Source organism: Mastomys coucha, unplaced genomic scaffold, assembly GCF_008632895.1.
Source record: "Mastomys coucha isolate ucsf_1 unplaced genomic scaffold, UCSF_Mcou_1 pScaffold7, whole genome shotgun sequence".
NCBI lineage: Eukaryota > Metazoa > Chordata > Mammalia > Rodentia > Muridae > Mastomys > Mastomys coucha.
In genome coordinates, this window is record NW_022196913.1 from 73,759,321 (window position 1) to 73,771,447 (window position 12,127).

Genomic DNA, 12,127 nt, shown 5'->3' on the forward strand with positions numbered 1-12,127 from the left:
AGAGAGAGAGAGAGAGAGAGAGAGAGAGAGAGAGAGAACACAAACTCTAGTTCAGGAAACCTTATACTGGGTTCTAGACTCTTGACTCTTGGTAACGAATCAGGACAACAGGCCCCTCTTGCAGGCCCAGCCCAGGTGTGGGATGTAGGATGGAACAACCACACTAAAGCTGGATGTTGTGAGTCTTTGGCTGCAGGGCCTTCCTCTACACCTGCCTGGGTTTCCAGACCACACGCTTCTTTGTGGAACAATGTCTGCCTTGAACTGCAGCAGTAGTTTGCCACCGATTTCCCTGAACTCTATGACTCTATCAGATGCTAGCCACAGGTGAGCTTCCACCTGAGTTTGGGGAGGGTACATGATGTTGCCTCATGCAGTCTGATATCTGCCAAAGCCTCCTGAGGCTCTTGCAGCCATTAGATCAAATCTTTCCAAAGCTAAGGTGAGAATCAAGTTTAAGTTTTCTTTATGCCTTTTACATTGTGGTAAGGGCTCTGACTGCCTCTAGAAGGCCAGTGCTAAATGACAGAATAATTTCTCCTACTCCAGCTCCTTTTCTAGCAAAATTCTTCTATCCCACTGGTCCAGTAGCCATGTTATAACAAACCTCATAGTCACCATGCATATGATACCCATAGTACTTATTAATGATATCTGTTAAATGGCTCAAGGGACTTGTAAATAAATGGCTCTTCATGTAAATCACAGATATTCTCCTCAGGAGCATGGCAGTTGCTCAAAATAGGGTATGTATTTGAATCTGACCCACAAGGGACTATTCATTTCTCCACCACTATGACTCAGGCAGCCTCAGCCAAAGGTGTCTCTAATAATATTTCCTTTCTGTTCCCACTCACTGATTCATAGTCACATACAGTTGTGTTAGTTCTGGAAGTTTCATATAAGTAGTCAGTTACAGAATGCAAACAAAGAGCACTCCTTCAAATGTTGTTCAAGTACTTTTAACCTTCTTATTGTGAATTTACAATTTTTACAAATAGTGTTATGATTTATAGATGGAAAGTGGAATGCTTAAGTAAGGCAGATTAACACCTATCATCACTTCACGAGCTTATCATCCTAACGCTAAGGGAACTTGAAATGTACTCTTTGCTATTTCAAATGTGCAATACATTCTTAGCTATATTCACTCCTATACAATGAGTTCAGAAATCCAACCCTCCTCCTCTTGAGAGTTTGTACTTCTTGGCCACCATCACCTTGGTCCTTCTACCTCCCAGCTAGTACAATCAGGATTGTGCTTTCTGCGTTAGGAGTTTGGTTGTTTTAGATTCCACACATAAGTGAGAACATGTGCTATTTGTCTTTCTACGGCTGTCTTATTTCACTGAGCATAATGTTCTCTAATTCCATGTTGTTGAAAGTGACAGAATTTCTTTCCCTTTTAAGGCTTACTAGTATCCAACTGTTTATATTTACCACATTTTCGTTACCTAGTCATCTGTCAGTGAACATGTATGTTGGCTCCCTGACTTGGCTATTGTGAATAATGTCACAACAAACTTGAGAAGCAGCACAGGTATTTTATCTCTCCAACACACTGGTTTCAATCTCTTGGGTAAATGCCGAGAAGTGAGATGGCTGAATCATATGGTAATGCTATTTTTGGAGGGTTTTCTCCGTTGGGATGGTGGTGGTAATTTTTCAAGTATTTCTAAAGCATTTATATTCTATCTTTCTGTCTCCCTTCCTTCTCTCTCCCACATACAAGTTCAAACATATCACAAAAGCACAACTACATTTCAAGAACACACTGCATGTCTTCTGACTTTGTTGTCCCTGCCTACCCTATCCTGTTGAGAAGGGCTCTCTGCTTATAATTTTTACTGGGTGCACTGATCATTTAAATTGGGCCCACATTGTTGATTGGCTTACATAACTTCTCTCATTAATTTTTTCATCAACAGAAAAGATATGAAGCTTTTCTAGAATGTATTTGGCAAGAAATGGATCAGCTTAGAACTAAGAATATAGACTGGAGATGTTCTAGTAAAAATGATTTAAAAAACAAATCCTACAGCCTAAGCTTTTCAGAGATTACTTTTTGGGTACCAGTCACTGGACAAGGACGCTACATGGGGAGCAATACTCATGCTGATCTGGAATATAAGAAGGGAAGACAGGAATGAACTGAGGTATATATTAGTCCAAAGGCTGTTCATGCAGACAGGCTTCAGGCTACTTGTACCCATCTGGTGGAGAAATCTACTTAGACCATTCTGTATCTTCTCTTGGTTACAGGATCTCTGTTTCTTGGAGAACCCAGCCTTCCCAAGGAGAAGGATGTATTTCAGGCCTAGCATCTCCAGGTGTGCCTATTGGGTACTTCCTATGTGTGTGGCATTTTACTATTCAATATGTATTATTTTATTCTTATAACATCCATCTAGGATATGCACACCATCATCCTTTCAGTAGAGAATGCTAAGAAATAGGGACACGAAGAAGCCACCACCATACCCAGCAGAGAGGCCATGCTTTAGAAACTACCCAAACTAACCACAAGAACAGCTGCAGGAATGCCATCCCTGCAGGATGTGCTCCCAGGGCCAGTTTAAACAACCACAAATGTTTTAGAAAGAAATGAGTAATACCCTCTCTCCTGTTAAAACAAAACAAAACAAAAACAAAAACAAAAGCAAACAAGCAAAAAAAAAAAAAAAAAAAAAAAAAAAAAAAAAAAACCCAAAACCAACCAACCAATTGCCACCACCACCACCACCAACAAAACACTGCCCTGGTTTTGTGGCCATCACTTTTGGCTCTTCCTGGTGAGTTATATAGGTAGGTGTGTATCCTGGCATTTAAATGCTATATTTCTCCACTCTTTTATATTTTACTTTTATTTTAATCAACATCTTCTCTACCTTCCTTCCTCTTATAAAAGTGATTTTTAAAGAAAGGAGGACCTGTAAATCTGTAACTCGGCCAAGTTTCCTACAGCCTAGATTGGGCAGTTAGGCAATACAAATATTATAATTAGTTCATGTGAGCTGAGCCATGGGAGGGTGTCAGGTAAACGTCAATGCAAACATCTGGTCTGCAAGTTCACAAGAGCATTAAGACTCTAACAAAAAGCCCTTCCTTTTCTTTTTTCCTTTTTTTTTTTTTTTTTAAACAAAAGCTTCAATAAAACTGCTCGATGGTTTGTATATTTATTGCTAAAGAAAGTCTGATAAAGGAAAAATGCCATATTAAATGTATAAAATAGGTTTAAAAATCAGTAAGTATAAGCCAAACAAAGTTTAAGAACAAAAAGATTTTTCTTAGAAAGGATATGAAAATGACCAGCTGTTTCTACCCAGGCTTTTGAGTATTTGAAAAAATTATCATTTTCTTTCTTCTGGAGAGTATGCAGCCACTGGTAGAGAATAAATGGATGCTAGCAAAGCTACATCAATGAGGGCAATGCAGAACTCACTGCAGGCTTTCGTAAGCACAGTGAGACAAGCTATGCTCATTTCTCCCTTCACGTTTACTCTTAACACCAAATTCTTTTCAAGTTTCATTTCTAGCAATAGCCTTTAGGCATGGACTAAAAATAGCTTTGCTGCTGAGCCTACATGCTTGCTGTACAATCTTGGACCATGTAATTCAACATAAGGTCACTTCCATGAGCAGTGAGGATAATGTGTATCTCACAGTTTGTTGTGGAACTCAGTGGAGATAATAGCTACAAAGTGTCACACAGACAATATAAAACAAAAGTCAGTCTCTCCACTTTGCATCTTTCTTGCTAAGTTGTATCAATTTCCTTTAAATTTGTTGACTTTAAAAAATTCAGGCAATTGCAAATTTGAACTTCAAGTAAAGGGCATTAAAAATTCTGAATTTTCATCTCATCCTATGCAGAATAACCCTTATAACCATGTCCTTGTGAATTTCAGCAATTTATAAATATAAGGACCTAAGATCAAAACCCTCCTTTGCTGAAGTTCCTGTCTTCCTTTCCTGTTCTGGTTTTTTATCCAACACACAGTAGGAGCGAATCTGAAGATCCTAGATCGAATCATAACAGCAAGGAAATTGTGGCTCCGGGCAATGAAGTGATGCACTCAAGTGTAATCAACTAGTTAACAACCATCGATCAAGACAACAGACCCATCACTGGCTGGAAACCAGATGTTTAGAGTTGTCAGCAGCTGAAAGAATGGGAGAGCAAAAGAAGGGCCAGGGTGGAGGGTTCACTGTGATCCTGTAGGAAAAAATACTAGAACCTGGGTTTGTTTTTTCATTTTTGTTGCATGTATATTTTATGTGTGGTGTGCTTGTATATGTGCAAGTGGTGTGTGTGTGTGTGAGTGATTATGTGTGTGAAGGCCAGAGGTTGATGTAGTGTGTCTTTCTTGATCACTTATCACCTTATTTATTGTCACCACCTCACCGACCAGCAGAAATAAGGAGGCAACCAAGAACTCTTCTCCAAGCAGTTTATTCAGGAACCTTGCACTACAGAATCATTCATTCATCTCTCTTTCTTCATCTCTCCTCATTCATCTCTCCTCCCAGGGCCCAGAACTCGCGGGTTAAATACTTTCCCTGGTACCAATCAGCATCGGCTACGCGGCAAAGCATAGTAGGCTACGAGAAATCATGCCAGCTTGCATCACAAACTGGAGACACTCAACTTTTCTAAATAAGGACTTGTTTATCGCGATGCTCCAAATAAGGACTTGTTTATTGCAGTGCTCTCTGCTCTGGCCAGAGGCCAGGCGCCATATTTAGGGTGGCAGCTGCGGCTCTCCACAATTTATGGATTCATGGTGTCTTGATCAAACTTGCCAGTTTAGCTATTATTCCTATCCTGCTTGCTCTGGAGAATGTCAGCTTTCAGAATGCTGGAATTACAGGAGGCCACCGTAACCTGGGTTCCCAACCTTAAGTCCTCCTGATTGCAAGCCAACTGTTCTGCCTACTCACATACCCTCAGGCCTAACTATGAACCTCTAATGTTTGAGGTGATAGAACCTTGAAATTATATAGCTAATTTCATCTTTAAAATGTATTACTTGAAACACAACCTTAATTCCCAATTTAAAATGATCACACGTCACCATTTAAATGTACTTTGTTATGAATCAATAATGTGTTAGGAATGTGATAGTCCAGACAATTCAACAAATGTCTTCAAAACTTATCTGAAAAGGCCAGGTGCCGTCTATGATGGAAGATGAATTCTGCCCTAAACTTTAAAAAAGAAAATCTGAATCATACTCTCAAATAAAAGGACTTCTTTAAGGTTCTCAGGCTTGACCTTTGATAAACCTTTGGTTTTTATTTGACTAAGTAAAGGGAAGTGTATGAGTAAGTAGTGTATTTTAAATATGACTTTTAGATAACAAATATCATAACTATAATATAGTGTTAATCTTTTTTGGTTTTTGTTTTGTTTTGTTTTGTTTTGAGATAGGGTTTCTCAGTGTTAATCTTAAAAACCATTTTAATCTCATTTTTTAAACTTATGTGTATATGTGTGAACCTGCATGAATATATATACGGGATGCATTCAGGAGCCCATGGAGGCCAGAAGAAGTTATCAGATCTCCTGAAACTAAAGTTATAGGCAGGAGGTTATGAGCCATCCTGTGGGTGCTGGGAACTGACCCCATGCCCTCTGCATGAGCAGCAAATGTTCTTAACTGCTGAGTCATCTCTCTGGTCCCAGCTAATCTCATCTTTAAATGATGGCAATATATTAAACACTTAAAAACATCTCTGAAGGTCACACATGACACATCCTATCTATGTAACAGATTTAGTCCACATCTGCCCAGCTTCAAGCCTCTACCTCTTGTTATATCCTAATTTGGATTGGTTTTATTTGGGGGGGGGGGTTGGTTGGGTTTTTGCTGTTGTTTTGTTTTTTTCTCATTTAGATTTTAAAAAAATTTTTTTATTGATTCATTGTGAGTTTTACATCATGCACCTCCCTCCTACTCAACTCTCTGTCCCCACATATCTGCCCTTTGTCCTGGCAACCTCCCCCTCAGAGTAAAAAATAAACACACACACACACACACACACACACACACACACACACACACATCCAAAGCACAGAAAACATCTCATCGTGAAAGCTGTAGTGTGTCACTGTATGTCCAAACTCTGTGGTAGTTTGTAAATGCTTGGCCCAGGGAGTGGCACTATTTGTAGGTGTGGCCTTGTTAGAGTAGGTGTGTCACTGTGGGCATGGGCTGTAAGACCCTTGTCCTAGCTTCCTGGAAGTCAGGCTTCTCCTAGCTGTCTTCAGAACAAAAGGTAGAACTCTCAGCTCCTCCAGCACCATGTCTGCCTAGACCCTGCCTTGCTTCCTGCCATAAAGATAATGGACTGAACTTCTGAACTTGTAAGCAAGCCCCAGTTAAATGTCCTTTATGAGCTGCTGTGGCCACAGTGTTTCTTCACAACAATGAAACCCTAACTAAGACACCCTTTGTCCACACATCTTCACTTGCAAATGTTCACTGCAATGAGTGCAATGAGTCATTGGTCTGGCTCCAGATCTCTGGCTTCTATGACATCATCAATACTGGAGTCTCACTGGGCCTCTTCCCAGTTATCCTGTTGTTGCGTCATGAAGATCCTACAGCCTTGTATCAGCAGGACTTGCCCTTTCAAGTGTCCCAACCATTTGCAGGTCATATCGATTTTGGGGTAGGCCAACTCAGAGCCCTGGAGCTGGGCCTGTGTGGTAGCTGAGTTGGTCAGCCCACTGTCTCTCCTTTATCCATACCACAAGGGCAAGCTCTCCAGCTCTGCTCTGGCTAGGCTACCCAATGCCTCCATCAGCAGTAGGCACGTCAGCTCTCCCACTCTCATGACCCCAGGGCCAGCTCTCTGGACTGCTGCAGGTGGTAAAGGGCAATGAGGGGGGGGGGTATCATACCCACACCAATGTTACCTCACAGCAGAGGGGTGGCAGGGCCAGCTCCTCCATACTCTTGCCTTGAGGCTGACTCATCTACACCCCCTCAACCAGGGCCAGGCCTACTGTGCTGCCCAGGCAAGGTGCAGGGTCTACTTCCGAGCACTGCCACCAGTGAGAGATAAGGCCAGCACAGAAGCCAGTGAGGGACAGGGCCAGTTCTGCCCAGCTCCTGGATATCCACATGGTCCTAGGCAGCTGCTCTGACCAGGGTCGTCCCCATGTTCTCCAGTGGTAATATGAGACATGGACATCAACACAAACCCTGGCTGCTGCATAGATCCAGAGACTCAGACATGGTCCTCAGCAGCAGCTCAGGCTGGGACTTTATCCATGGCTCCAGGTGATGGGGATGCCCACTCACAACAGGCTTCTCTTCTCCACCCCGGAGTCTCTACTTCCATCTTTCTTCATAGGGCTCAAGCTGCTCCACTTCTCTTTCTCTCCCATCTGTCCACCACATACTTGCACATTGGGGTGGCTCCCACTGCAGGCTGGCCACATGGCTGGCAGGCCCCTGGGTAACATGGCATGGAGTGGCAGCATAGGAGTGTCGACAGCCCGCCTGTGCTGTTTGCTGGAGGAAGGTCTCTGGGTGGCATGGTGGTCCACAGGTCTCTGTCTGCCTTCCTCCTCCTGCGCTGTGCTGTCTGGGTTTGATTTGATTTGATTTTCATGAGTCTCAGGCATAAAAAAGCTTTGGACACCAAGCCAGGCATCAAGCTGGGATGAGCACCAAGCTAGACATCAAACTAGGATGAACACTAAGCCAGGCATCAAGCTAGGATGAACACTAAGCCAGGCATCAAGCTAGGATGAACAAAACATCTGCTCTGAGCAGGGGAGGGGATAGGGGTTTTCGGAGGGGAAACCAGGAAAGGGGATAACATTTGAAATGTAAATAAAGAAACTATTTAATAATATTAAAACTATTTAATAATAATAAAAAAACAAAACCAAGCCATCTGCCCCTGACTGACAAAGGAACACTACCACCAACATGGCGTCTCTCTGCACATTGCCAGAGCTGTACTTTTTTTTTTTTTTTTAATTTAATTTGTTTTGATTTTTGGACTGCCTGACCCAAACCTCCAATGGCTCCTGGTTTTCTGATAGATAAAACTAACTTCCTTACTCTTCCTTTGAGGCAATCTGGGACCAGATCCAAGGACCTAAGTCCTATTCCCACCTTACAGTCTCCATTTCCTCTAACTACCACATCCACCATTGGACCAGACTATAGGCATGGAAATTTCTAGAAAGCAGAGCTGTTTGGTGTCATCAAAGTTTCCCTTTCCCAAAATGTCCTCCACCTGAACATACTTATCATGAAGCCCCACCCATCCTTAAGTATCCAACTGAATCCCTGACCATGCAGCTGAGAGCTACCTAGCTGTGGACACCCACAGACTTTCATACCAGTCACATGATGCCACATACCCTGTTTGGGGGTTACAGACATCCTCCTAGTCACCTAATAACATCCCCGAAAGAAAGGTTTGGGTCTCAGACCACATTCAATATTTCCACAGTGCTTAGGAACATTAATTGGTCTTTTGTCATGAAAATGAATGTGTGAATGGGACACTACCATGCAGGCAGAACTCTGTCATACCTAACCTTCCATAACAGCTCCCTACCTTTCCAAGCGGCACAGGATCTCAATGCAAACTGTAGTGGTTTCTTAGATGCTTGCCCAGGGTTATTTACTGTCTGCTCTGAGACTTTCTGCTCCAGGCATTCTTACATCAGTCTCAGGCAGCACTGTTTCTAAGTGGCCACTGATACATGAAAGCTCTTTGGGGGCATCGGGACTTTGCAACGGAGGAAGGCTACTTGATAAGCCCTGATGGCAATCACTGTAAAAACACAGAGAGCTAGCTGGGCAATCACCAAAAAGAAGCTGTGCCAAGCATTTCAGACGTGACAAAACTGAGGGAAACATCAAGAAGCCAGTTGCTCCCAGTACCAATCATGACTGTGGGGCTTGGGAACTCAGACATCACACTTGGTTTTTCTGGAGCTCTTACCCATATTCAGCCATCTCTCTCTTCAGTTAGTATCAGAAAGGAAAAGCTAGATTCTGTTTATCTGGCACTTGATACCATGTTTGTTGAATTGATTTTAAAATTCAGTTTGTACTTTTCCTTGAAACAAGAGTGATTGTCCTTTCATCAGCAGCGGAGGCTGAAGTTCCGTGGTTTATAAGATGGCCTAACTGCACACTGATGAAAAGGCCCACATAGCCCATCTCAACCAAGAGCAGCTAAGGTGTCAGCTCAGGCCTTCCGATTAGCATCTTCTGGACACACCCTCCTGCCCGCTGTACAGCTGCACCACAAAGGGCAGGCTAAGCCTTGCAAACATTTATGTCACATGATAATCTGTGCTTGGGGGAGCCAAGACAATCAAGAATTCCAGGAAATGTTAAAGAAAACTAATGACTGCATACGTTCTCTAGTGAAAACAGTGTTTCCCTGTTTTGGATGATGCCATGGTGGGTCACATCTACTAATTCTCTAATATTTTACCAAGAGCAGACCATTCATTCTTAAACTTTTATTGGAAATGTATTTACTACAAGCATAACATATACTAAGGAAGTCTTGGTGAGCAGAAAAGTTTGTTCTTTGTAATTCCACAGTGGAAGCAAGGAGAAAAGGGCTCTGTGTTTGAGCAATGCCCCTTCCTCATTTTGTTATCTTTTGTGACATAACAGATTTAAAGCCATAGTCTTTCTTGTGTTGAAAATTAATAAGGTGGACTAAGCTTATTTATTCTTTATACAAATCGCCTTCAAGTTCAGAAACGTACATTCAGGATACTTTTCAAGCACAAAAGGGATCTAGTGGTTAAGATCTCCCACTTAGGACAATAGTAACAAAAATGTACGGCTGTATTCTTGCAAAGGAAAAAGATCTGTGGCTTTGTTCATGCACAAGAACAAAGTAACAGGCAAGACTAGAGCAAGCCTAAAAGCTCACTTGCCCCTCTTGGAAGAATATAAATGCAGGGCTGGGTAGAGCTTTGCTCCTCTGCCTGATCTTAGGGCCAGCAAAAGGGGGTGGAGGGCACCTCCAATCCTCTTTGATACTCTTAAATTTATATTGCCAGCATAAACCCGTGTTGTTTGGCTGATAGTGTTTTCCCAAAGGGTGAGCAATGAAGAACTGCAGCCCGAGAATATCAGGGAAGGTTGTTGCTGAGACCTTGGAGAGACAGCTCTGCACAGAATCGACAGTGGGAGCCCCTCAATGAGTTTCTGCTTCTGAGAAGGGTGGCACTTTTTTTTGTTGTTTTTTAACTGTGAAAGGAAACTGGCGTGAAAATAAGTGGAAATCCACCTCCACATCCCTCAGATCCTTGCAGGAGGGGAGGAAAGCTGGGGGAGGCGAGGTCCTTGGGGACCCAAAGACCCAAGAGTGAGGCCTGGGAGCAGCCTGGGGGGGTCTGCTGCTCCACCGAGGTGGGGTAACCGAGTGTCGGCGTCACGTGTCACCTCTGTCCCACTCGCTTGGTCGCGCGCGCGGGGAGCTGGCAGGAAGGCCCCGAGGCCTGGCGCCTCCGCGGGGCCTGCGTGGAGCTGGCAGGCGGCGCGCTGTGGTGCGCGGGCGGCCTTACCTGGTTTCTGCGATACCAGGCGCCTGACAGCGAGCCGTTGCCCGGGCCTGGCGCCCAGTACGTGAAGTTCCGAGACAGCTCGTCTAGGACGGCCGAGGCGTCGTCGTCCTCGGGACCCGTGGGCGCCGGCGCCGCCATGAGGACTGGCTCCATGCGCTGGGATTCGGGCGCGTCCCTCCCCGCCCGCCCGTCCGTCCTCCCGCAGCCGCAGCCACTTCCTGCCCGGCGACTCGGCGCCTGGCTCCTGCGGCACGCAGGTGCGGTCCGGGCTCGGCCTAGCTGCCGCCGCTCCCTCCTGGACCCGGGTGCCTACACCTGTCAGCGCAGGAATGACATCATCGCCTTTGCCTCTGGGATCTCCTGTGCACAAAGCCAATGTTTCTCCAAGTGCAGGGAGAAAAAGGAGCTATCAGTTAATCTAAAGATTAATTGTCACTCTGATTAATTGTCATCCTTGGCAATTCCAGTTCCCTGCGTAAAACGTTTAAAATGGTCCACATATGGAAAAAAAAGAAAGAGTCATAATCTCTCTCTCCCCAATATTGTGCACAGTGTGGGAATTAAAGCCCAGCCACAGACTGATCATTGGGAACTATTCGTAGAATAGAGAAGAGCTATCCAATGGCAGCTGGAGGGGCTGTCAGATTAGTTCACAAAGAATTGCTGAAAAGTTGTCAGCTGCCGCATATGATATTTAAGATGGGACAGAAATGCTAAGAACAACCTTCACTCATACTGGATATTCTAGTCTGACTGGTTTTAAGCTCTGTTACACTACAAATGATCGTTGCCTTGTCTGTCACTTTGAACATTCTGTGACTTTTGTGCTATTACATGAAGCGTCTACACTGGGAATTTGTTTGTTTTCAGGACACTGAGACTCTTTAAGCTATGCACTTTAGCTTCCACGACGAAAGGTAAGGGAGAGAGGAAACAAGACAGGAAGAGAGGAGAGAAGAGGAGAGGGGAGGGAAGGAGAGGAGGAGGAGAGGGAGGGATGGAAGGAGGGAGGGAGGGGAAGAGGAGGGGAGGGAGGGAAACAGAGACCTGGGAGAAGGCTGTGATGGTTTCCTAGGGGAAATATGTAAAGGAGAGAAGAAAGTGTAAGTCGTTTCAGATGCAGAAAAAAAAGGCAAGTCATCTTGACAGTTGTGTCGGTTCTTGCTTGAGTAACCAAAATGTTGAATCAACAATAATTATAGCTAACTATGTTCAATTTAAAGAAACTAATTTATTTCAATTAAATACCCCAAATAAAAATATCTATTATATATATATACATATATATATATATATATATTTCATTATTTTCATAAGCATATGGTGCTACGAATTGAACCCATTGCCTTTGGATGCACCATACCCCTGAGCCACGTGCCTGCTATGTGATTCTATGACGACACTTCCATTCCTCAGCTCTGCCCTGCCTGGTATCCACCCACCCTTTAATAGAAAATGTTATTCCAGAATCAGCAACCTCCACATCCATCCTTTTTCCTCCTTTGACCCCATTGGCTGGGAATAGGTCACATGCCTGGCTTTACCTTGCCAAAGATTCTT

General features: G+C 43.7%; 1 protein-coding gene across 1 annotated transcript in view; it reads right to left on the bottom strand.

Annotated features, from left to right (window-relative positions):
• Positions 1-11,246, bottom strand: part of Nipal2 (NIPA like domain containing 2) — a 99,646-nt gene extending 88,400 nt beyond the window's left edge. Inside the window, exon 1 of the mRNA XM_031358225.1 lies at positions 10,568-11,246. Coding sequence (XP_031214085.1) covers positions 10,568-10,720 — 153 coding nt within the window. The 5' untranslated portion in view covers positions 10,721-11,246. The remainder of the gene's footprint in view (positions 1-10,567) is intronic.
• Positions 11,247-12,127: the final 881 nt, after the last annotated feature.